The sequence below is a fragment of the Trachurus japonicus genome, chromosome 11 (assembly GCF_045865225.1).
Source record: "Trachurus japonicus isolate A0001 chromosome 11, Traja_1.0".
Classification (NCBI taxonomy): Eukaryota; Metazoa; Chordata; class Actinopteri; order Carangiformes; family Carangidae; genus Trachurus; species Trachurus japonicus.
Genome location: NC_140917.1, coordinates 12993066 through 13017997, shown reverse-complemented (window position 1 = coordinate 13017997; position 24932 = coordinate 12993066). Strand labels below are relative to the sequence as shown.

The 24932-nt window shown below is 41.1% G+C and overlaps 2 protein-coding genes across 2 annotated transcripts in view; both read right to left on the bottom strand.

The window, feature by feature from the left end:
- LOC146978372 (uncharacterized) overlaps positions 1-24932 on the bottom strand; it is a 52664-nt gene that overhangs the window by 19485 nt on the left and 8247 nt on the right. The gene's annotated exons all lie outside the window — the stretch shown is intronic.
- Positions 5303-8259, bottom strand: LOC146978373 (uncharacterized). Its single transcript, XM_085791065.1, has one exon. The coding sequence runs from the start codon at positions 8232-8234 to the stop codon at positions 6168-6170; it is 2067 nt and encodes a 688-aa protein (XP_085647191.1). The 5' UTR covers positions 8235-8259; the 3' UTR covers positions 5303-6167.

Here is a 24932-nt window from a genome sequence, read left to right as displayed (position 1 = left end):
GTCCGTACGTCAGCACGTCAGCACGTCGGTGACGATCTCGAAGCTGATTGGCTGTCGCGGCGCGTCTTCACGCGAATTCGCCGCAAAAGTTCAATTATTTCAACTCGAGCGATGAAGCGTCATCGCGCCGGGCGACGCGATGGAGGCGATTTTTCGCGGCCAACGCGTCCATCGCGCCGCGCTATCGCGTCCATCGCATCGCCCGGCGCAATGACGCGACTAATCGCGTGTTTGCATTGACTTTACATGTAATCTCGACGCGCGATGAAGCGTCATCGCGTTTGGTGGGAACACCCCGTAACACCATAGACGGATTATCATGACCACGGGCCCTGGACACAAACTCGCCACGGGCCCCTGCCTACACAAGCAAACAGTGCGCGCGCAAAGGCGCTCTTCCCATACGCACATAACAACACCGGGCAACACACAACAAAACAAAATCACTGTCATTTTAGGTCTTTTTTGTTTGGCACCTGCCATGTACAGGACAATAGCTATATATGTTTTTGCCCGTGGTGCGCGCGGGGGGTGGGGGGGTTTGCACCCCTGAAGCGGGCTCTACAAACACTGGTGCGCATCATGCCACGTAGCAATGGATTGGATTATTAATAAGAGCCTATTGCACAACTGAAAAACTGTAAATATTGTAGCGACCCCGCAGTAACGTTCTTGTTATGATGTTTAAGTTCTGTGATTTCTGACTGACTGTCAATGTGTATGGTACGGTACGGGCAGGTTGGATGAGGGGCCGGGGTGAGTGTGAGGAAGACAGAGTCCTGTGTGTGTGTCTGTGTCTGTGTGTAGGTGAGTGAGTGAGGAGGAGCAGATGAAGAAGTGAGAGCTGTCAGATAAATTTGTGTTATGTTGTTGTAGTTACGTCGGATCGGACGCTACAATATCAATAAAAACGTGATTTTACCATCGACGTCGGACGTGAAATAGCCGCGGAGCGGAGCCAGTTTCCTTTCTGCGCCGTTAACAGATTGTGCCAGATGCGCCAGAGCGCGCACCGCTGTGCCAGGCTCGTGCTCTGCAGCGGTTTCTATTTATTCATCTTAACAGAGCGCGAGAGTCGAGAGAGATTAACACACACATTCACACAGGCTACACACACACACACACACACACACACACACACAGCTGAGGGACCAAGGCGCTTGCCGACCGGCACGGAGAAATGCGCATCTGGTGGCGTGCCCCCCGGGGTGCTCAACCTGGTCAGTGGGTGCTTGAGCACCGGAGCATCCACGGAATCGGCGCCTATAGGACTCATATACAGTATGAGTCGGGGTCGGACTGCACTCGGATGCCGAGTAGCCTACTGGAGTACTTGGATATCGGCTACAGCCTATAGAAACTACTCACCAAAACCACCGGCTTTTTCCTGGAAAAGTCCTTGATAAGGTAGTCCAACTCTCGGATCAGTCTGTCCTCTACGGCCACTTACATAGCGCAGTTTCAGCCGTTTCAGCCTTTTCTTTCCTTTGTTTTCGTCTAGCAGCTAACAGCTGATCCACTGAGCGCCCGCGTCTCCATTCCAAAAACGCACTGTACATTTGACCTCAGCGTACGTACGTCATTGTGTCATCACACATTACTGATTTATCATTTCTAAAGCATTCAATTGATTTTATAATCATACTACATTTTCAAAACCACATTCATTCCAATATTTTTTTTTTAAATTGTACAAAAAAAAAAAAAAAAAAACCAAGGGCCCCTATTGGGTCTGGGGCCCTGGGCACACACCCACTTTGCCCATGCGGTAATCCGTCTATGCCTAACACATTACCCAAACAAACAGGAGAAGAACTTTCTAGTGGTCAACTGAAATGTCTGAGGAACATGACCACCTAATGACCTGCAACCAATGCTGCAATGATCAAAGGGACCCAGATTGACACAAGCTAATACAAATGTAGGGTTCTCTAAAAATCTCTAAAAATGTGTATAAATAGGCTATTCATTCTTTATTTTACTGGGTTTCAGTCATGTTAAAAAATATGCAGATTATCCCTTTTATATCGCTTCTAGAAGACGGAGTATAGAGAGGACTTCATTTCCCAGAATCCTCTGGTTTTTCTCATTTTTGCGATAGTCCTATTAAAATAAATATTGTTCATATATTAACTCTGTATTTCATGTAATATATTGTTTAAAAATATTCTATGGTCTTTAAAAAAAATTATAAAGGTTAACTTTTCCTGTTTAACAAAAAAGAGACTAGAACATTCTCTGGGAGGAAGCGCAACCACAGTTCACCAGGACAGTGAAGGAGCTGGCTGCGTTTTCCTCGGCAGAGAGAAAAGGTCAATGTTTGGAGACTCGGACTAAAAGTTGGCCCAGATATTGCACTGCCCAGAGAGACTTTTATTGGTCAGAATACTCTTTTCACGTATCTCAGTCGAGTGTGTTTACTTTACACGACGGTGAAGTTTTACGAGCCGCGACAGCGTGGTCTCCGGCATTATCTCCTACATTAGCTTAGCAGTGTTGCTACTAGTTAGCTCCTCGGCAGAGAAACCAGACTGCTTCACAACACGGACACGAGGAAGTCGCCACCGGACATTCGTGCGGGAGTGAGGACGGACGGGACGAGTCGACAGCAGGGAACGAGGACGTGTCGCAGGTAGCCGGAGCTGCGGGAGTCGGCGGGGAGCTGTCTGGACATCGCTCTGCAGCCTGGCTGGCTACACCGCCATGTTGCTTCTACACTGAGAGGTTGCGTGAGTACTTGACATTGGAACGATACCGAGTGCAGGATACAGGCACGGGACTGTGGTAAAACAGACTCGGTTTCAAAGTTAAAGCAGAAGTGAGTGATCCGGTCGTTTTCGCTAATGCTGCGTTCCAGGCAGGCTTTTGAAATCATAAATTACAGCTTCAAGTCACAACTTAAGACTTTGTAGCGTTCCAGGCAACCCACTCGTGTTTTTCCGACCTGTTTTACCGTAACTTCCGACCCGTGAAATCGTACCAGTACGTCTTTTTGTACAGTCTATGTACCAGATCGAACTGGTACGACTTCACAGGTCGGAAAAAAACGAGTTTCCTTGAACGCACCATAACAGTCCTCGTCCCTACGTCGCCACATTCAGGCGCATCCCTTGGCTGCACACACGTCACACGCCCCTTCATGCCGTTCTCTCTCCTCATTGGATAAAAACTGTAGGATACGATAAATGTTTTCTCCTCGGCTCAGAGCAGAGCAGAGTGACAGACCCGTGATTCAGACCAAACACTCTATGTAAGTGATTGCTGTCGGAAGATATAACTATTTAAGACTTATATTAACACAAATATATCACTTCCTTCTGCTTTAACTCTTCTTCTCATAACTGGATAAAACTTCATGTGCACCAACGCTTCAAATGGGCCCCAACAGTTAGGGAAAATTATCCAAGCGCTTGGGTTAGACTTTTTCTGGTATCATTATCATCTGTGTGAACTGTGAAGATATTGTGGTACAAGTGTGGGTACTATTACTGTGTTTTGAGTGCACAAAAGCACTATGGTTGATATTTCTATGCATTTGGGTTATTGAAATCATATTGAACAGTTAAAGGAATACAGTTCAAATATTAAGAACACATCTAGGTAATTATTTCATATGTGAATGGTTTATTAGAAAAGATAACCATAACTTAATTTAGTTTACAAGCAAGCTAAAAAACCTCATTCATAGGTTTATTGTTTTCATTAAAAATATTGGGTTTGAGCTCAAATTAAAACAAATTCATTTCATTTATGTGAGGTATCTGAAAGGGTTAAAAGCAGTCTTTTGATTAAAAATCATAAGCACCTTGTAATTAAAAATTATTGGTTGGTTGAAGTAAATTAAAAACTGTTCTATTGATTTAAAAAAGGGTCAAAAGAAAGCATTTTGAAGCTTCAGGTATTACTGTATTGATTTAAAGCATACAGGAAGTGTTTTGTTTATTATTTTCTATTTGCTGAAGCATTTCCAAATTTAAAGCTATCATTACAAGAACAATTTAAAAGGTTTAGTAAAATAAATATTTGTGTATTACCTTTTACATAATGTGGTTTAACATTCTTTTAAGAGTAATTTGTATTTCTGAGGGCTTACATAATTTTTGCTAACACCTAGCATAGTAGGCTAAGTTTTCAGTGGCGGCACCGCGCTAGTTATTTCCTTTTTCCCACTCTAATGATAAAGTCCCTTAATTCAGAACCACAGCGAATTCACCATCTTTAGCTGAGAACCTAGGACCTGTTTTATTTTATTGGGTGTGACCACAGTGTAGTTTACAGGCATGAAAATCACTCACCTTTCGGCGAAATTCGCCGTTTTGAAACCAAAATAGATGACCTACGTGAGTCGTGGAGATCGGATGAGAAAATATTTTTGAGGGGGGTGGGTCAAGTGGCAAGTGATCGGGATTTGGAGGTATAGATTGCGAGAGCCTTGAATTGAGAAGAGAAAAAAAGAAGATGAAAACACCCACAAGCGCGAGAGCACCTGATTGGGTTGTGAATTGTACTGTGCAGTCCGCTCCAGGGTGAAACTGCCTTCAGCCGTCGACTTCCAGGCTGCGCAGCCTGGGAGGCTGCACTATGGGCTGCACAGGCGCCACCCTCTACCGCAAGTGGCAGAGCGGAGTGATTCAACTGAGCGGCAACCTAACAAACTGCTTAGCAACACTGCAAACTGCTTTAGCTAGATATTTAAGCTGTTTGATTCGACAAATACAAACAAGAGCTAGATTTTCAGAGTATTTTTGTAAATTAACTGGTTAGTTGAGCTGCTCAAATTGTTTAATTGCAAGTGCTAACGTGAGCTTAGCTAACTTTGTTTGTTGATACAAAAGGCATCAGCATGAAAGGCTGATAGCAGAGATTACTTGCAGGCTGGCCATAATGCTATGATAATTTATCATTATTCAACACTTTACTGTACTTGACGGGTGGGTGCATATTCATAAGAACTTTTATGATGTCATTCACGATGACTTCATAAGGCATGACTCAGCATTCATACGTCGGGTTACATTGCTATTGAATAACGAACTGAGAATGTTTTTCAACATAAAAGTCCCCTAATTGCATCTGGAAAGAATGCATACAGTATGTGTGTTACTCAGATGTTTAATTGAAGTCCCTTTATCACACCTGGAAGTGGGCCTGCTCATGAGCTTCTTCTCCTTGATATCCAGGTTTATAAAAACATTTGTACGTTAATTTCCAGGTTTGGTGCATTTATTGTTTCAACATGCAAAGAGATTAAAGAAATGGTGGTTTGATTATTGGTGCAGAACATATGAAGAAAAAACTTCCATCATCTTCAAGAGTTTATTTGAACAAGTAACAACAGATGATCCCAAAAAAGACATATCACATACCAAATCCTCTAACTCCTCTTCCTCAGACCCTACAGGTCACTGTTCTTTTCACATGAGCCCCAACACTTCTCCACAGCCCCCACCCCGTCCTCTAAGAACAGGTGATGCATTGTCACTGAAGTGTTTCATTGGTTGATTCAGGGATGACAGAGACTTTTAATAGATTTTTTAAAATTAGCTATGATATTGATCAATTCATGAATTATTTTAAGAGTATTTTAAGAGTATGTGAAAATGTTTGATGGAGAATGTATTTGCCCTTCACCATGGATAACTCAAAATTGATTAACTCGGCTATGTAATGAGAGATAGCTGAATTGTAAGATGTGGGTGGCACGGTGGGGCAGTGGTTAGCACTGTCGCTAGAGGGTTCTGGGCAGGAACTACGGTGCTTCTGGGATTACTAAATGATAACCAACAAACCCAAACTCATTTGCGTGATGTTAGAATCAAACTTAAAGCAGAAGTAAGTGATCCGGTCGTTTTGGCTAACTTCTTGTCAGCCGATGGAGTTAGCAGCCCCCGCCCTCGTCATGGATCTATTGGTCCTCGTCCCTACGTCACCACATTCATGCGCATCCCTTGGCTGCACACACAGCCCTTCATGCTGTTCTCTCTCCTCATTGGATAAAGGTTGTAGGATACAAGGAAAGTTTTCTCCTTGGCTTACAGCAGAGCAGAGTGACTGACAGACCCGTGTTTCAGACCAAACACTCTTTGTAAGTGATTGCTGTCGGAAGATATAACTATTTAAGACTTCTATTAACACAAATATATCACTTACTTCTGCTTTAACTTGAATCAAATATAATTTGCTTGCTCTTTCTCACTGAAGCCAGCCTGGACAATTTCTTTGATTCTCTCAGTCTCCTGTGGTGGAGCAGCCGGCAGAACAGCCTTCAATTCACCCTCTATTTTTGCCATCCTGGCATCAGTCTTCTTCTGAAATTCATCCTTGTTCTTCAGGACCAGCCTCAAAATCCCTTCTTGAGCTTCATGGCAGGAGTGTAGCAGGCTGTGACGTTCCTGTTTGAACTCTGGTTTCTCCTTATCCATGGCCATGAGCTTGCCCAGGCTGCTCACTTTGTCCATCAGGTATTGGTTGGACACTTCAGTGTAGGTCGTTGAAATCATGTGGACCAGGCTGGCAATGTTGGAGGCTTGAAAGGCCTGATTGTACAGGAGATCTTTGGTAAAGAGCTTTCCATTGTAAGTAAGTTTTGTTGTATCTTCAGATGTCTTGACAAAGTTGTGCAGTGTCGTGCTAAGGCTAGTTTTGATGATGTTGGAGACCATCTGGAAAAAACGCACCATCTTCTCCCACTGCTCTTTGACTCTGCCCATGGCATCCAGACCCTTGACCAGCATCTTGATCTTAGTATCAAAGTCGATCTCTTTGATTTTGCAGTTCTGCATTTCAACCAGAACATCATTCAGCTCCTTCTGATTCTTCTCCATGTTCTCCACACTCTTCTCATATTGCTCCCGTGTTTGTTTGAGTTGTTCTCGGCTCTGCTCTATTTTGAAACGGGCATTATCTGCTGCTCTCTGGGCAGTGGACTTGCTGTCTGAGCTATTGCTCTCTGCTTTATTCAACATGGGTGCTGTTGGGGTAAGAGGTGGAGTGCCTAAAGCTTTTTTGCTGAAAGAGTCAAACGTGAGGGCTTCATCATTCAACTCTGTAATGTTCTTGATCAGCTGTTCTGTTGTTGCCTTATCCAACTTCTGATCAGGGGAATACTTTGCCAGCTCTTCACATATGTTGAGGCTCTTTGTGCAGAGTGTCAAAACTTTGTCACGTGTTTTTTCTTCTGGCATCTTCTCCATTTCCTCAGAGATCCTCTTAAATTGATTTTCAGTCCATTTGGTCTTTGGGGATTTATTCTTCTGATCATACAGGTTCTTCCAGTCTATTTCATTTCCAATGACAAGGTCTTTGAGAGTTCCTACAAGTTTCAGAATCTCTCCAGACTTACTGCAAGCTGTCATTTGTGTGATCCTATCATCATTGTCATTTGTGTTGCTTTTCACTGCAGTAAGGCACATTTTGGATGCTAAGATTGCTGTAGGAGCACCATTGATCATTTGAGTGGTGAGTCCATTGATCAGTCCTGTTACAGCTGTTGTGATTCCTTCAGTAAAATCCATGCCAATCATCTCCCAGCCAGAGGGAAGTGAATCCATGGATTCTTTGAACTTCGCTTGTGCTTCTTCCACCTGCTTTGACATGGCCTCCATTGCTTTCTTGGACCGTTCATTCAGAAGTTGGGCACTCTTCTCCCTCAAATTGGACTCTTCCAGTTTCATCTTGACATTTTCCAGCTCTTCTCCATAAAAGTGTTGAGCGTTAACACAGGCCTCCAGCAGCTCCTGGATTAAATTGATCACGTCAGAGTACTTCTTTTCAACACCATCTGCTAGTTTCACACAGTCGTCTGCGATTTCACGAATGTTCTCCAGTTGATTTGGGAGGAGGTTTTCAACAACTTCATCAGTGGCATTGAAAAGAATGTTGATCGCTGCCTTCATGTAATCAGGAACTGTTCCTGTGTGGATGCGGATCTGATCCATATTCTTGTGGGCTTCATTGAATGCATGCCAGCCTGAGTTACAGATCTGCATGAGACAGGCCCTGAAGGAGTCTGGGTATCTGATGTACTTGTAGCCATCTTTAGGGGCGTTCTTGTTGATGGAGAAGTCGTCACATGAGGAGATGAATACAAGTTCCCCCATGATGGCAATAGAGAGGGGAGCAGGAGTCAGATACTGCTCCCAGTTTGCATTGGGTTGCATCAGCATCCTGGTGGTTTCTCGCATCTGTGCTGCAGTGGTGAGACTTTGAGTGGTCTTTGCGACTTGGTCGGCCATTTTATTTACTGTAAAAATAAACAGAAACAGAAAGTGTTTTTTACTCTGTAAAACTCTATAAAACTACTTTTGATTAAGTTGTTCCCCTGACCCTTCATGTAAGTGGAAAGTAATAAGCAAAGAGTTTTTTCTGACAATTTCAATCACTGGTTGCAGTTATTGTAATTACAGAAAGAAACAAATAAGTTTCAATAATATATCAATTATATAATTATATATATTATTATATTTTCATGTACATTTATTCATACATGTATTTATTTATGTGCCAGTGCATTTATTTAATTACACCTGTTCAGACAAACATGAAAACAAAAATAAGCTATTCATTCTGTATTACTTCATTTTGATACCTTTTCAATCACTTTATTACTTTTAATTAGCATTTACAGATTGTTCCAATTAATAATTTGTATGTTTCTTTTTCCAATGTTTATTTAACTATTTAACCTATATCAAATTTATCCAGTCCTGTGTTTTCTTTCTCTCATCTATATTCAAAATCATACCCTATTTTCAAATCATTCACATGCAAGTAAATTGTGATTAAGTATATTGTATCATACCTTGAAATAAACTAAAGCTATTGAAAAATGAAAAAGCTATACTGTAATTGTGCAACAGACTGTGTTATTGGTGATACATCCTCAGAAGAATTAGAATATATTACTGCGGTAAACAAACAAACAAACAAACAAACAAACAAACAAACAAACAAACAAACAAACAAACAAACAAACAAACAAACAAACAAACAAACAAACAAACAAACAAACAAACAAACAAACCATAAACAAAATGTAGGCAGAGGAAAATATTTATTTTGTCTTCTACATGCTAAATGACTGTTAGCTATGTAAAAATGTAATGTTATCATAAGAACATATACATAGCTCACTTTCATCTACCTACAACTTTTATAAATACACACACACACACACACACACGTTCACAACACAAGGTGGGCGGACGGGTGACCACGCCCACTTAGGAGACAGTCAGGAAGTGAAACCATTTCATATCTTTGGAGCGGCATGAGAATCTGAATTTACAGGGGCTTCTCCTTTGGAAACCTCACCTTCATTTTCAAATTAGTCCTTACATGCTCTTACTGTTTCTGGGGATAGCTAGACTGTATTCTTTTAAGTGGAGCATATACGGATCTAATACATCTAATAGAAGATGAAGTGGAGGCTTGACTGCAGCAGTTAAACGTTGCTTGGATTTTGAAATCTCTTTAAGTCCAAAAAACAGAAAAAAAATATTACTCCAAAAAACAGGAAAATAAATTACTCAGAAAATAGTTCCTACCGGGCTGTGTAAGAAACAAATATCGTCTGCAAATGGGTGGAAAATGTTAATATTTTTATTCTGCCAGTGTGGCAGTTGTTGTAAAGAGCCAACCTGATGGATAGTAACAGGTTGCTTAGTTTGAGCACAGGCAGTTGTGGTAATAATAGTGGCTTTCATAGGTTTTTAAGCACCTATCCTGTCTTTTTGTCTTTATTTCAAATATCGAAAATAATTCATTTTCTGATTATCTGCTGCTTCAGCAGTGGATTTTGAAAGATAATGTTGACCTCAGTTCTGAAACACATAATTCAGTTGTTGTGTGATGCTGCCAACTGACTCTCTGTGTTTACCAAATCAAAAAATTGTTCAGGCCGAGACCAATGAGGACTTTGTTCAGAGTGGAATTCAGTGCATTAGCAAAGCAGAAAAGAAACAAATTGAGTTGCCAAGTCCAAACATTCACTCAATACCTGAACTAAATGCAAGTTTCATAAAACACAACACTCACTTACCTCAACATACATTCATAGGTTAATCACTGAGCAAAGATGTAGATGACACTTTATGTCCCTGTTCTTAGAAAAGTTTAAAATTAATGAATTTTGTGCATCATTATTATAATCAGTCTCTCTCTCTCTCTCTCTCTCTCTCGCTCTCGCTCTGTCTATACACACAATAAAACAAACTGCACTGTCTACAGTCAGTATGCCTGACATAAGATTTGCAGTGACTCATGAGACATCAAATTATCAGTTCACTTACCTTTCCTGTTGTTGAGGGAAGCGAGAGACTCTGTTTTAGCTGAGAGGTGTGTGTTGAGATCTTGTCAAATTACCCCTATAAATACAGATGTAAGGGACCAGCTCCTCCTCTAATCACTCAACCGGTTTGTCCGGTCCGTGTTTCTCAGAAATCACATGACCCCTTCAAAAAAAAAAAAAATTGAAATGTAATGCATAAAAAGGGTTAGAGTTAGCCTCAGGGTAATGCAAACCCTTATAGCCTATATATATTTAACCCTTTTTACCATGAAGACTGTTGATACAATACAATGATATAATTTGATACAGTAATGACAAACCAGGTACAGTATATAAAAAGTTGACACCCTGTCAGGACCACTGTGAATCAGTGCAGGTGCCAAACAGGGCTTTAACAAGTGCTTTGTTAACTCTTTCGCGACCACACTAATTGCTCAGCACATCCGCTTCGGACCACATGTTTTTGGCTATTTTTTTTAACCTTTTTTTCTCACGTTGAACTGAACTCTGTACATCACCTAGAAAGTGGTTGAAGAGTGACTTTCCAACGTGCTCCTTGAAAAAACTGCGAGTTTTTCCGCCGTTTCGTTCGTGAGTATGAAGGAGAAGAAGAGAGCTTGGTTTCTCCAAAAACGGAGCTCCCACTCTAGTTTCAGAGAAAAATGCACTTTTGTGTTAAGTGGCTGCTCATTTTACCGGTACTCTGCAGTGTGGCCTGTCTCCCAAATGATTTCTACGGCTAAATAAGTATATTTGTAGGCAAATCTGGGGGGTGTGGCAGCTTGTAGAGCAGCGGTGCAGCGGTGTGGGTCTCTGGCTGCAGCGAAGCAGCTCCGTGACACCAGGGGCGCAGATAGGTTTTTGAAACTGGGGGGGACAAATTTAGGGTCAGGTTGATTTGGTTTTGTGTATGTCATTATGTCAACCTCCTCTCCCTTTCCTCCATCTGCCTCTGGCCTTGCCGTCCCGTCTCCTGTCCATCCTTCTTCTGACCCTCCTTCTCTCTCTCTTTCTTCTGTCCCTCCCTCTTCTCCCTCTCTCCCTTCTGCCTCTTCAAGCTGTAGATCTAATGCACAACTAGGCCTACTGCTGCTACCCTCCAGTGGATCGCTTTCAGTTTCACCTCCCTCACTGCCATCTTCAGGAACTACCTGCAGGCCAGGACCATGACAACATTTTAACATAGCATAAACAAACATTATAACTGCTTTAAGGCATTAGCGCCATTGGCAGTAATTTAACATGGGCATACCTACAGGCTACCACAGAGGCTACCAGTCCCAGGAGCCATATTTCTACTAGAGATTATAAGATTCCATATGGATATGCCAATATAATGTGTTGCTATGGTGGCCAAACTTCCTGTCTGCATAAATGAGCCTGTCAACCAACATCACAGTACAAGCATTTTATTTTAATAAGCTTAAAATAATAAAATATATGTTATTTTGTGTAGTGCATTTTTGTCTATAATGGTTAGTAATGCCTACAAAGTTCAATTCTGGACTCTAAAAAATAATTAACTGTGTCTGTAAGGCGAGATAATAACAAGCTAACAGGCTCAGTCATTCAAATTCAATGGAGGTGATGTATGACAACAACACAATTATTGTGTTAAATACTGATTCACCTTAAATGGAACACATTGCGCCGAGTGTTAGTAACTAAAATAAACAGTTCACGGTTTAAAATGATGACGTTAGCAATCGCTGTTGAAACTGTAACCTAACAACTTAGAGTCTAGACCATTAGGCTTGGCAATATCACGGATTCAAGCAGGCCTACACATTTCCAGAAGACCCCAGAAAGCTGCAATGGACGATTTAATTGATAATAAATAAATGCATAAAGGTTTCCCCCTCCCCTCCCCCTTGTGAAATTGGTCTCTCTTCCTCTATTCTCACTCTGTGTCTGTACTACGATTTTACTTCCACGGCGAGATTTCTTTGAACAGACAGACTACCAACAAAAATTGCAAGGTGATATGATAACGTTTATAATAACACACAGTTTACTTACAGTTGATGCTTTTTGAAAAAACGATGCAATCGTTTTCTGCTTTTTGGGTTTGGCTGGCCTCATCTTGCATGCCGTTTTGTTGTTGGTAGTTCTAGGTTATGGGGTCCTAAACTAGGAGCTGTCCCACTGATGCCTGTCATATGCGTTCTGGGTAACTATGGTAACCAGGCTTGAGACGACGCAGCCTACCCAGCTCAACAACCGAATACAGGAGTGTAATACCGTTTCTCGCCACATAGCCCATACGCGTCCAGAGAGGCGCTATTTCGCATTTTTTTGCATTTCGAGATTTTTCTCTCCATAAAAGTGAGGGGGACGGATCCAAGTGAATCAGAATCTGGGGGTGTCGAGTCCCACCTGTCCCACCCTCTATCTGCGCCCTTGCGTGACACTGCTGTGTCACTGGCCGCCTCTGAGTGCTCTGGGGCGGCGGCTCACAGCACCCGCTGCAGAGCGCCCGCTGCACGGTGAAAACAGCTGTGATAACGTGCTTTCAGGTCCGAATCTCCAAACCAGAAACGTTTGTAAGAGCACTGGAAAAAGTCGCCAGATTTGTCGCCAGTCGCTTTTGTAAAAAAAAAAAAAGTCGCCAAGAGGGTTTGGAAAGTCGCCAGATTCAGCGAGAAAGTCGCAACACTGTAGCCGACAGCTGCACAGCACGCTGTCCCCAGAGCAGCATTCAAGGAGAACGATTACTCAAACAAAACCAAGATCACACAGTTTATAAAAAACATTATGTTTTGATTGTAGTTTAAAACAGTTTTTACATATCAGAGGACTACCATATTCACACACAGGGTACCCCAGAGTGTCTATTATCATAATCTGTAAAAAAAACGGTTTTGACGAGTTAAAGCAACATTGCGGAGTTTCAGCTCAGTGCTTCCACCATCTGGTTGAGAAGCGCTATCGTCTGGGGGGAAAGCGAAAACGAAACTTATCAGCGAGCGCATCCAGCGTTTATTCCCATTAATAAACGACAGTATTTCCCACATATTTGCAAGGAGACTGTGTGGCGGGTGGTCGGGGGAGGGGTGGAGGGGGTGTGCGGGGTGGGGGGCGGCGGCGGCGACAACAGGGAAGTTACATAGTGCAGTTTCAGCTGACGCGACCCCGCCCAGGCTGCAGCGGCAGCACCATTCATCCTATTAACCATTTTTCTACCATTGCAATGAGTCTGGAAACATTATTTTAAGCCGTAGTTAAATTCAATAATGGATCAGTGGCTTATGACTACAACTGTCTGAGTACAACTGACTGAGTTTTATGTTGTAATTTGTGAACTGTTGAAGTTCCCAGATCGTTTTGGGGGCTATAAATATAAGAAATTAATATGTACATCAACAGAAACAATCCGTGTACCTTTCCTTCTTTTGTTTTTCCGTTTCAAAACCAAATCAAAAAAACAAAAAAGTTAAGTTAAGTCTCCCAGAATCTCCCTGAAGTTTCCAAATATCATAATAACAAAACAATAAAAAAGTCAAAAACTTCATTTTCACGTTATTCTGTTTTTGTTTTAAAACAGATTAACAGCTTCACATGTGTGATTTTGTGTTATTAAGGTACACGGATTCATCACAATAACACTTGTTCTCTGCCTAAATGTGGCTATATGCAATTTTAGGTGTGCCACACATGACGAGTGATGACAAAATAATTTGGAACTTGGTACACAGGGAAACGGCAGAAGAGCTCACATGTACATTGTGTCCTAGCTGTTTGACAGTTTGCAGATTTATCTGTATATCTTTCTCTCTGAAAAATCCCCTCAAAATTACAAAGAAACTATTTCCTGTTGTAAATAATGATTACAGACCCAGACAAGGAAATCTGTGAAGCATTATGAGGACATCATATAAGATTAGCCTCACAGGCGTTTGGCAATCTGCCACCTGTTAAAACCTGATTAATCTTTGCAGAACAACTCACACCTACATGGTGCTGGATCTATTGAACAGTCTGTAGTTTCACACATTGTCCCTGCTCCTCACTGTATTGTAAATAATGATTTGAGACCAAACAAAAAACTGAAAAAAAATACATTTCTCAGTCTAACGATGCTTTTAGCGCCGTTGTGTGTGTGTGTGTGTACGTGCCCCCGGATATATATTTTCGGTAACACTTTATTTTAAGGGGTCCTTGTTCCTGTGTATCTACCTAATTAATTACAGTGTAATTACCTATGTAACCGTATGTAATAACATGTACTTACATTGTAAATACATAGTGTATTTTGGTGTAGTTACAGGTCCTTGTTACACTTGTAATAAGAAATGCCAAAGTGGCCTCTCTCTTTGCACAACAAGCATTTCTTATTACAAGTGTAACAAGGACCTGTAAGTACACAAAATACACTATGTATTTACAATGTAAGTACATGTTATTACATACTATTACATAGGTAATTACACTGTAATTAATTAGGTAGATACACAGGAACAAGGACCCCTTAAAATAAAGTGTTACCATATTTTCTGCTCACCCCCCACCTTCTGCAGCCGGGTCTGATGCCTGATGTTCGGCTACAGTGGCTTGCATTCTCTTTGGGACAGCAGAGTTTGACCTGCTGGTTCCGGTGGTTCCACACGTCACCGTGGCTCTGTACCCTTTATCATCTTTGGTTATGTCTACTTTTGAATATAGTGTTTAAATTTTGTTTTTCTTTATTGAATTATTTGCTTGATTTGTCTAAGAGTACAGATGTCTACTTATGAGTGCATCTTGTTAAGGATGTCCATGGTGGGGACGGCTCTCCATTTCGACACACCGCTGTTCCGACACCCTCCCCCCGCAGCTGTCCAAGGTGCTGAACCGCGTGACGTTGTTTACACTCTGTGTTGCGGCTTGTCTGTGAAACGTGTGCTGCTCAGAGACTGGGCAGATCTGTCCCACTTGCTTTCTCCCTGACTCCGTTGTTGGAGATCTCCCACACAGTAAAAGAAATACACTTTTTTTCTCCCCCCGTGCTCCGCTCGAGCGCGGCTGAACCCGGCTGAACCCGGCTTGAGCTCACACGGGCGCAAGGCTGCTGCAGCCGCCGCTCGTGCTGACAAATAGCCTACATAAACGCACACACAAGCTGGAACGTTGGCTCATCCGACAGCTGTCATTTGGGAGGTGAAGGCAGGGTTTTCCCTTAATTGTCCTGACGTTGATGGAATCACTACGAAACTGTATGTTAAAGTTTGAGCAGTAGGAACGGTCAGGTTGAATATTGTTACAAGGAAAGAAAAAGAAAAATAATTACACTGTTCAGGTGCTTGAAAATAAATTGACAGAAAAGAAATCCAAAGGGGGGCCCAACAGAGAAAGTTTAAGCTCCCTGCTGACATCATGCTTGGAAGACATTCCTAATCATTCAACATGTGGAGCTACTTCATCAGGTAGCCTAATAATGACATAAATCTTGTGAGATGAGTGAGAAAAAGACTATTGAATCTATTGGTTTGACTAGTTTAATTGTGATTAACATTACTGTCAATCTTTCGAAGACTAAAAAAAGACTATTGACTAAAACTATAGCCTACTAAAATACTTTTTTTTCTGACTAAAACTAGACTAAAATACCAAGACTTTTCGTCGACTAAAATGTGACTAAACTAAATATGACTAAAACTGATAAGGGCATTTGACACAAGACTAAGACTAAAACTAAATTGAAAAATAGCCGACAAAATTAACACTGAGGTTTGTGTAATGTAATTTAAAAAATGGCTTGAAGATTATTAAACATTTTCTACATGCCAAGTGAGGACAAGACTATTTGGAACTTGACGCACAAGGAAATGGCAGAAGAGCTCATGTGTCCTAGCTGTTTGACAGTTTGCTGATTTACCTGTATGACTTGCTCTCTAGAAAAACCCCTCAAAATTGAAAGTAACTCTTTCCTGTTCTAAAGAACAACTAAAGACCCAGACAAAGAAATTTGTGAAGCATTATGTGGAAATCATGTGTGATTTGCCTCACAGGTGTATAGCAATCTGCCAACGGAAAAAAACCCAACAAAAAAAACAACAACTTTGTTTCAATTACATATGATGAAGATTTTATATAAAAATCACCTTTTCTGTTTAGCTGAGAAATAATGTAAATGGTCTTGAAAATGGTATCGTATTGATTTGGTTTAGACCTTGACTTGGTCTTGACCCCCTTAAAGTTAGATAGAAGATATCAAGAAGATGTCAAGTTACTATCATCAAGCTTGTGGTCCGCCGGTGAGGGCTGGGGGCGGATCCCCCACACCAGAGTCTGAGGCAACTTCCACAATAAACTGGATCAGGATGCATTAACACAGGAGCTGCAATGAATTTAGCTGCTGCGTGGCAAAAGCTAATGGGGATCTAAATAAACAAAACAAAACAAAACAAATGTTTCAACCTTTCAAAAGCAACCTGAGCAGTGGATGACCAAACAAAAGGCTTTGGAGAGGTTGTATAGCCTTTTGGAGGGAAGTGGGGAGCTGGGGAGCAGGTCAATAGCACAGGCACAAGGTCGGTGTTGAGCGCTCCGTCTTTACTGAAGCCGTCTTTTAAGTCATGATATTCACTGTGAATATGTGTAATACTGTGAAGTCTATGTCCTCTGGCCATTCTGGTGAATAGGTTGAGTGTTTGGGGATGGCTGACAGTAGACATCTTTGGTGACCGTAATCACTACAATTGCTAATGGAGATTGTCCCCCGGTCAATGTGTAGGTTGTGCATTTGTAGCCACGGCAAACCAAGAACAATGAACGTTAGAGGGGATGATATGTCACACAGTTCAGCATACTCCTGATGGTTACCAGACAATGGAAGTTTAATGGGCTGGGTTTGCCGTCAATTGCCAGTATACCTTTTTGTGTTCGACCAGCTTATTACTTGACTAATTGTTTCAGCCGTAGTTAAATTCAATTATGGATCAGTGGCTTATGACTACAACTGTCTGAGTACAACTGACTGAGTTTTATGTTGTAATTTGTGAACTGTTGAAGTTCCCAGATCGTTTTGGGGGCTATAAATATAAGAAATTAATATGTACATCAACAGAAACAATCCGTGTACCTTTCCTTCTTTTGTTTTTCCGTTTCAAAACCAAATAAAAAAAACAAAAAAGTTAAGTTAAGTCTCCCAGAATCTCCCTGAAGTTTCCAAATATCATAATAACAAAACAATAAAAAAGTCAAAAACTTCATTTTCACGTTATTCTGTTTTTGTTTTAAAACAGATTAACAGCTTCACATGTGTGATTTTGTGTTATTCTGTTCTTCCGATTTTCCGTTCTGGTTTTAAAAGAGAATAACAGAAAAACAACGTTGTTTTTTTTGTTTTTTTGATTTGGTTTTGAAACGGAAAAACGAAAGGTACACGGATTCATCACAATAACACTTGTTCTCTGCCTAAATGTGGCTATATGCAATTTTAGGTGTGCCACACATGACGAGTGATGACAAAATAATTTGGAACTTGGCACACAGGGAAACGGCAGAAGAGCTCACATGTACATTGTGTCCTAGCTGTTTGACAGTTTGCAGATTTATCTGTATATCTTTCTCTCTGAAAAATCCCCTCAAAATGACAAAGAAACTATTTCCTGTTGTAAATAATGATTACAGACCCAGACAAGGAAATCTATGAAGCATTATGAGGACATCATATAAGAGTAGCCTCACAGGTGTTTGGCAATCTGCCACCTGTTAAAACCTGATCAGTCTTTGCAGAACAACTCACACCTACATGGTGCTGGATCTATTGAACAGTCTGTAGTTTCACACATTGTCCCTGCTCCTCACTGTATTGTAAATAATGATTTGAGACCAAACAAAAAACTGCAAAAAAAACATTTCTCAGTCTAACGATGCTTTTAGCGCCGTTGTGTGTGTGTGTGTGTGTGTGTGTGTGTCTGTACGCGCCCCCGGATATATTTTCTGCTCAGCCCCCACCTTCTGCAGCCGGGTCTGGTGCCTGATGTTCGGCTACAGTGGCTTGCATTCTCTTTGGGACAGCAGAGTTTGACCTGCTGGTTCCGGTGGTTCCACACGTCACCGTGGCTCTGTACCCTTTATCATCTTTGGTTATTTCTACTTTTGAATATAGTGTTTAAATTTTGTTTTTCTTTATTGAATTATTTGCTTGATTTGTCTAAGAGTACAGATGTCTACTTATGAGTGCATCTTGTTAAGGATGTCCATGGTGGGGTCGGCTCTCCATTTCGACACATCGCTGTTCCGACACCCTCCCCCCGCAGCTGTCCAAGGTGCTGAACCGTGTGACGTTGTTTACACTCTGTGTTGCGGCTTGTCTGTGAAACGTGTGCTGCTCAGAGACTGGGCAGATCTGTCCCACTTGCTTTCTCCCTGACTCCGTTGTTGGAGATCTCCCACACAGTAAAAGAAATACACTTTTTTTCTCCCCCCGTGCTCCGCTCGAGCGCGGCTGAACCCGGCTGAACCCGGCTTGAGCTCACACGGGCGCAAGGCTGCTGCAGCCGCCGCTCGTGCTGACAAATAGCCTACATAAACGCACACACAAGCTGGAACGTTGGCTCATCCGACAGCTGTCATTTGGGAGGTGAAGGCAGGGTTTTCCCTTAATTGTCCTGACGTTGATGGAATCACTACGAAACTGTATGTTACAGTATGAGCAGTAGGAACGGTCAGGTTGAATATTGTTACAAGGAAAGAAAAAGAAAAATAATTACACTGTTCAGGTGCTTGAAAATAAATTGACAGAAAAGAAATCCAAAGGGGGGCCCAGCAGAGAAAGTTTAAGCTCCCTGCTGACATCATGCTTGGAAGACATTCCTAATCATTCAACATGTGGAGCTACTTCATCAGGTAGCCTAATAATGACATAAATCTTGTGAGATGAGTGAGAAAAAGACTATTGAATCTATTGGTTTGACTAGATTAATTGTGATTAACATTACTGTCAATCTTTCGAAGACTAAAAAAAGACTATTGACTAAAACTATAGCCTACTAAAATACTTTGGATTTTTTCTGACTAAAACTAGACTAAAATACCAAGACTTTTCGTCGACTAAAATGTGACTAAACTAAATATGACTAAAACTGATAAGGGCATTTGACACAAGACTAAGACTAAAACTAAATTGAAAAATAGCCGACAAAATTAACACTGAGGTTTGTGTAATGTAATTTAAAAAATGGCTTGAAGATTATTAAACATTTTCTACATGCCAAGTGAGGACAAGACTATTTGGAACTTGACGCACAAGGAAATGGCAGAAGAGCTCACTGTGTCCTAGCTGTTTGACAGTTTGCTGATTTACCTGTATGTCTTGCTCTCTAGAAAAACCCCTCAAAATTGAAAGTAACTCTTTCCTGTTCTAAAGAACAACTAAAGACCCAGACAAAGAAATTTGTGAAGCATTATGTGGAAATCATGTGTGATTTGCCTCACAGGTGTATAGCAATCTGCCAACGGAAAAAAACCCAACAAAAAAAACAACAACTTTGTTTCAATTACATATGATGAAGATTTTATATAAAAATCACCTTTTCTGTTTAGCTGAGAAATAATGTAAATGGTCTTGAAAATGGTATCGTATTGATTTGGTTTAGACCTTGACTTGGTCTTGACCCCCTTAAAGTTAGATAGAAGATATCAAGAAGATGTCAAGTTACTATCATCAAGCTTGTGGTCCGCCGGTGAGGGCTGGGGGCGGATCCCCCACACCAGAGTCTGAGGCAACTTCCACAATAAACTGGATCAGGATGCATTAACACAGGAGCTGCAATGAATTTAGCTGCTGCGTGGCAAAAGCTAATGGGGATCTAAATAAACAAAACAAAACAAAACAAATGTTTCAACCTTTCAAAAGCAACCTGAGCAGTGGATGACCAAACAAAAGGCTTTGGAGAGGTTGTATAGCCTTTTGGAGGGAAGTGGGGAGCTGGGGAGCAGGTCAATAGCACAGGCACAAGGTCGGTGTTGAGCGCTCCGTCTTTACTGAAGCCGTCTTTTAAGTCATGATATTCACTGTGAATATGTGTAATACTGTGAAGTCTATGTCCTCTGGCCATTCTGGTGAATAGGTTGAGTGTTTGGGGATGGCTGACAGTAGACATCTTTGGTGACAGTAATCACTACAATTGCTAATGGAGATTGTCACCCGGTCAATGTGTAGGTTGTGCATTTGTAGCCACGGCAAACCAAGAACAATGAACGTTAGAGGGGATGATATGTCACACAGTTCAGCATACTCCTGATGGTTACCAGACAATGGAAGTTTAATGGGCTGGGTTTGCCGTCAATTGCCAGTATACCTTTTTGTGTTCGACCAGCTTATTACTTGACTAATTGTTTCAGCCGTAGTTAAATTCAATTATGGATCAGTGGCTTATGACTACAACTGCCTGAGTACAACTGACTTGAGTTTTATGTTGTAATTTGTGAACTGTTGAAGTTCCCAGATCGTTTTGGGGGCTATAAATATAAGAAATTAATATGTACATCAACAGAAACAATCCGTGTACCTTTCCTTCTTTTGTTTTTCCGTTTCAAAACCAAATCAAAAAAACAAAAAAGTTAAGTTAAGTCTCCCAGAATCTCCCTGAAGTTTCCAAATATCATAATAACAAAACAATAAAAAAGTCAAAAACTTCATTTTCACGTTATTCTGTCTTTGTTTTAAAACAGATTAACAGCTTCACATGTGTGATTTTGTGTTATTCTGTTCTTCCGATTTTCCGGTTCTGGTTTTAAAAGAGAATAACAGAAAAACAACGTTGTTTTTTTTTGTTTTTTTGATTTGGTTTTGAAACGGAAAAACGAAAGGTACACGGATTCATCACAATAACACTTGTTCTCTGCCTAAATGTGGCTATGCAATTTTAGGTGTGCCACACATGACGAGTGATGACAAAATAATTTGGAACTTGGCACACAGGGAAACGGCAGAAGAGCTCACATGTACATTGTGTCCTAGCTGTTTGACAGTTTGCAGATTTATCTGTATATCTTTCTCTCTGAAAAATCCCCTCAAAATGACAAAGAAACTATTTCCTGTTGTAAATAATGATTACAGACCCAGACAAGGAAATCTGTGAAGCATTATGAGGACATCATATAAGAGTAGCCTCACAGGTGTTTGGCAATCTGCCACCTGTTAAAACCTGATCAGTCTTTGCAGAACAACTCACACCTACATGGTGCTGGATCTATTGAACAGTCTGTAGTTTCACACATTGTCCCTGCTCCTCACGGTATTGTAAATAATGATTTGAGGCCAAACAAAAAACTGCAAAAAAAACATTTCTCAGTCTAACGATGCTTTTAGCGCCGTTGTGTGTGTGTGTGTGTGTGTGTGTGTGTGTACGCGCCCCCGGATATATATTTTCTGCTCAGCCCCCACCTTCTGCAGCCGGGTCTGATGCCTGATGTTCGGCTACAGTGGCTTGCATTCTCTTTGGGACAGCAGAGTTTGACCTGCTGGTTCCGGTGGTTCCACACGTCTCCGTGGCTCTGTACCCTTTATCATCTTTGGTTATGTCTACTTTTGAATATAGTGTTTAAATTTTGTTTTTCTTTATTGAATTATTTGCTTGATTTGTCTAAGAGTACAGATGTCTACTTATGAGTGCATCTTGTTAAGGATGTCCATGGTGGGGACGGCTCTCCATTCCGACACACCGCTGTTCCGACACCCTCCCCCCGCAGCTGTCCAAGGTGCTGAACCGCGTGACGTTGTTTACACTCTGTGTTGCGGCTTGTCTGTGAAACGTGTGCTGCTCAGAGACTGGGCAGATCTGTCCCACTTGCTTTCTCCCTGACTCCGTTGTTGGAGATCTCCCACACAGTAAAAGAAATACACTTTTTTTCTCCCTCCGTGCTCCGCTCGAGCGCGGCTGAACCCGGCTGAACCCGGCTTGAGCTCACACGGGCGCAAGGCTGCTGCAGCCGCCGCTCGTGCTGACAAATAGCCTACATAAACGCACACACAAGCTGGAACGTTGGCTCATCCGACAGCTGTCATTTGGGAGGTGAAGGCAGGGTTTTCCCTTAATTGTCCTGACGTTGATGGAATCACTACGAAACTGTATGTTAAAGTTTGAGCAGCAGGGACGGTCAGGTTGAATATTGTTACAAGGAAAGAAAAAGAAAAATAATTACACTGTTCAGGTGCTTGAAAATAAATTGACAGAAAAGAAATCCAAAGGGGGGCCCAGCAGAGAAAGTTTAAGCTCCCTGCTGACATCATGCTTGGAAGACATTCCTAATCATTCAACATGTGGAGCTACTTCATCAGGTAGCCTAATAATGACATAAATCTTGTGAGATGAGTGAGAAAAAGACTATTGAATCTATTGGTTTGACTAGTTTAATTGTGATTAACATTACTGTCAATCTTTCGAAGACTAAAAAAAGACTATTGACTAAAACTATAGCCTACTAAAATACTTTGGATTTTTTCTGACTAAAACTAGACTAAAATACCAAGACTTTTCGTCGACTAAAATGTGACTAAACTAAATATGACTAAAACTGATAAGGGCATTTGACACAAGACTAAGACTAAAACTAAATTGAAAAATAGCCGACAAATTTAACACTGAGGTTTGTGTAATGTAATTTAAAAAATGGCTTGAAGATTATTAAACATTTTCTACATGCCAAGTGAGGACAAGACTATTTGGAACTTGACGCACAAGGAAATGGCAGAAGAGCTCACTGTGTCCTAGCTGTTTGACAGTTTGCTGATTTACCTGTATGTCTTGCTCTCTAGAAAAACCCCTCAAAATTGAAAGTAACTCTTTCCTGTTCTAAAGAACAACTAAAGACCCAGACAAAGAAATTTGTGAAGCATTATGTGGAAATCATGTGTGATTTGCCTCACAGGTGTATAGCAATCTGCCAACGGAAAAAAACCCAACAAAAAAAACAACAACTTTGTTTCAATTACATATGATGAAGATTTTATATAAAAATCACCTTTTCTGTTTAGCTGAGAAATAATGTAAATGGTCTTGAAAATGGTATCGTATTGATTTGGTTTAGACCTTGACTTGGTCTTGACCCCCTTAAAGTTAGATAGAAGATATCAAGAAGATGTCAAGTTACTATCATCAAGCTTGTGGTCCGCCGGTGAGGGCTGGGGGCGGATCCCCCACACCAGAGTCTGAGGCAACTTCCACAATAAACTGGATCAGGATGCATTAACACAGGAGCTGCAATGAATTTAGCTGCTGCGTGGCAAAAGCTAATGGGGATCTAAATAAACAAAACAAAACAAAACAAATGTTTCAACCTTTCAAAAGCAACCTGAGCAGTGGATGACCAAACAAAAGGCTTTGGAGAGGTTGTATAGCCTTTTGGAGGGAAGTGGGGAGCTGGGGAGCAGGTCAATAGCACAGGCACAAGGTCGGTGTTGAGCGCTCCGTCTTTACTGAAGCCGTCTTTTAAGTCATGATATTCACTGTGAATATGTGTAATACTGTGAAGTCTATGTCCTCTGGCCATTCTGGTGAATAGGTTGAGTGTTTGGGGATGGCTGACAGTAGACATCTTTGGTGACCGTAATCACTACAATTGCTAATGGAGATTGTCCCCCGGTCAATGTGTAGGTTGTGCATTTGTAGCCACGGCAAACCAAGAACAATGAACTTTAGAGGGGATGATATGTCACACAGTTCAGCATACTCCTGATGGTTACCAGACAATGGAAGTTTAATGGGCTGGGTTTGCCGTCAATTGCCAGTATACCTTTTTGTGTTCGACCAGCTTATTACTTGACTAATTGTTTCAGCCGTAGTTAAATTCAATAATGGATCAGTGGCTTATGACTACAACTGCCTGAGTACAACTGACTTGAGTTTTATGTTGTAATTTGTGAACTGTTGAAGTTCCCAGATCGTTTTGGGGGCTATAAATATAAGAAATTAATATGTACATCAACAGAAACAATCCGTGTACCTTTCCTTCTTTTGTTTTTCCGTTTCAAAACCAAATCAAAAAAACAAAAAAGTTAAGTTAAGTCTCCCAGAATCTCCCTGAAGTTTCCAAATATCATAATAACAAAACAATAAAAAAGTCAAAAACTTCATTTTCACGTTATTCTGTTTTTGTTTTAAAACAGATTAACAGCTTCACATGTGTGATTTTGTGTTATTCTGTTCTTCCGATTTTCCGTTCTGGTTTTAAAAGAGAATAACAGAAAAACAACGTTGTTTTTTTTGTTTTTTTGATTTGGTTTTGAAACGGAAAAACGAAAGGTACACGGATTCATCACAATAACACTTGTTCTCTGCCTAAATGTGGCTATATGCAATTTTAGGTGTGCCACACATGACGAGTGATGACAAAATAATTTGGAACTTGGCACACAGGGAAACGGCAGAAGAGCTCACATGTACATTGTGTCCTAGCTGTTTGACAGTTTGCAGATTTATCTGTATATCTTTCTCTCTGAAAAATCCCCTCAAAATGACAAAGAAACTATTTCCTGTTGTAAATAATGATTACAGACCCAGACAAGGAAATCTATGAAGCATTATGAGGACATAGTAGCCTCACAGGTGTTTGGCAATCTGCCACCTGTTAAAACCTGATTAGTCTTTGCAGAACAACTCACACCTACATGGTGCTGGATCTATTGAACAGTCTGTAGTTTCACACATTGTCCCTG

Bases quoted from the DNA above. Each gene is read 5' to 3' on its own strand.
- LOC146978373 (XM_085791065.1), bottom strand. From the start codon at position 8,234: ATGGCCGACCAAGTCGCAAAGACCACTCAAAGTCTCACCACTGCAGCA.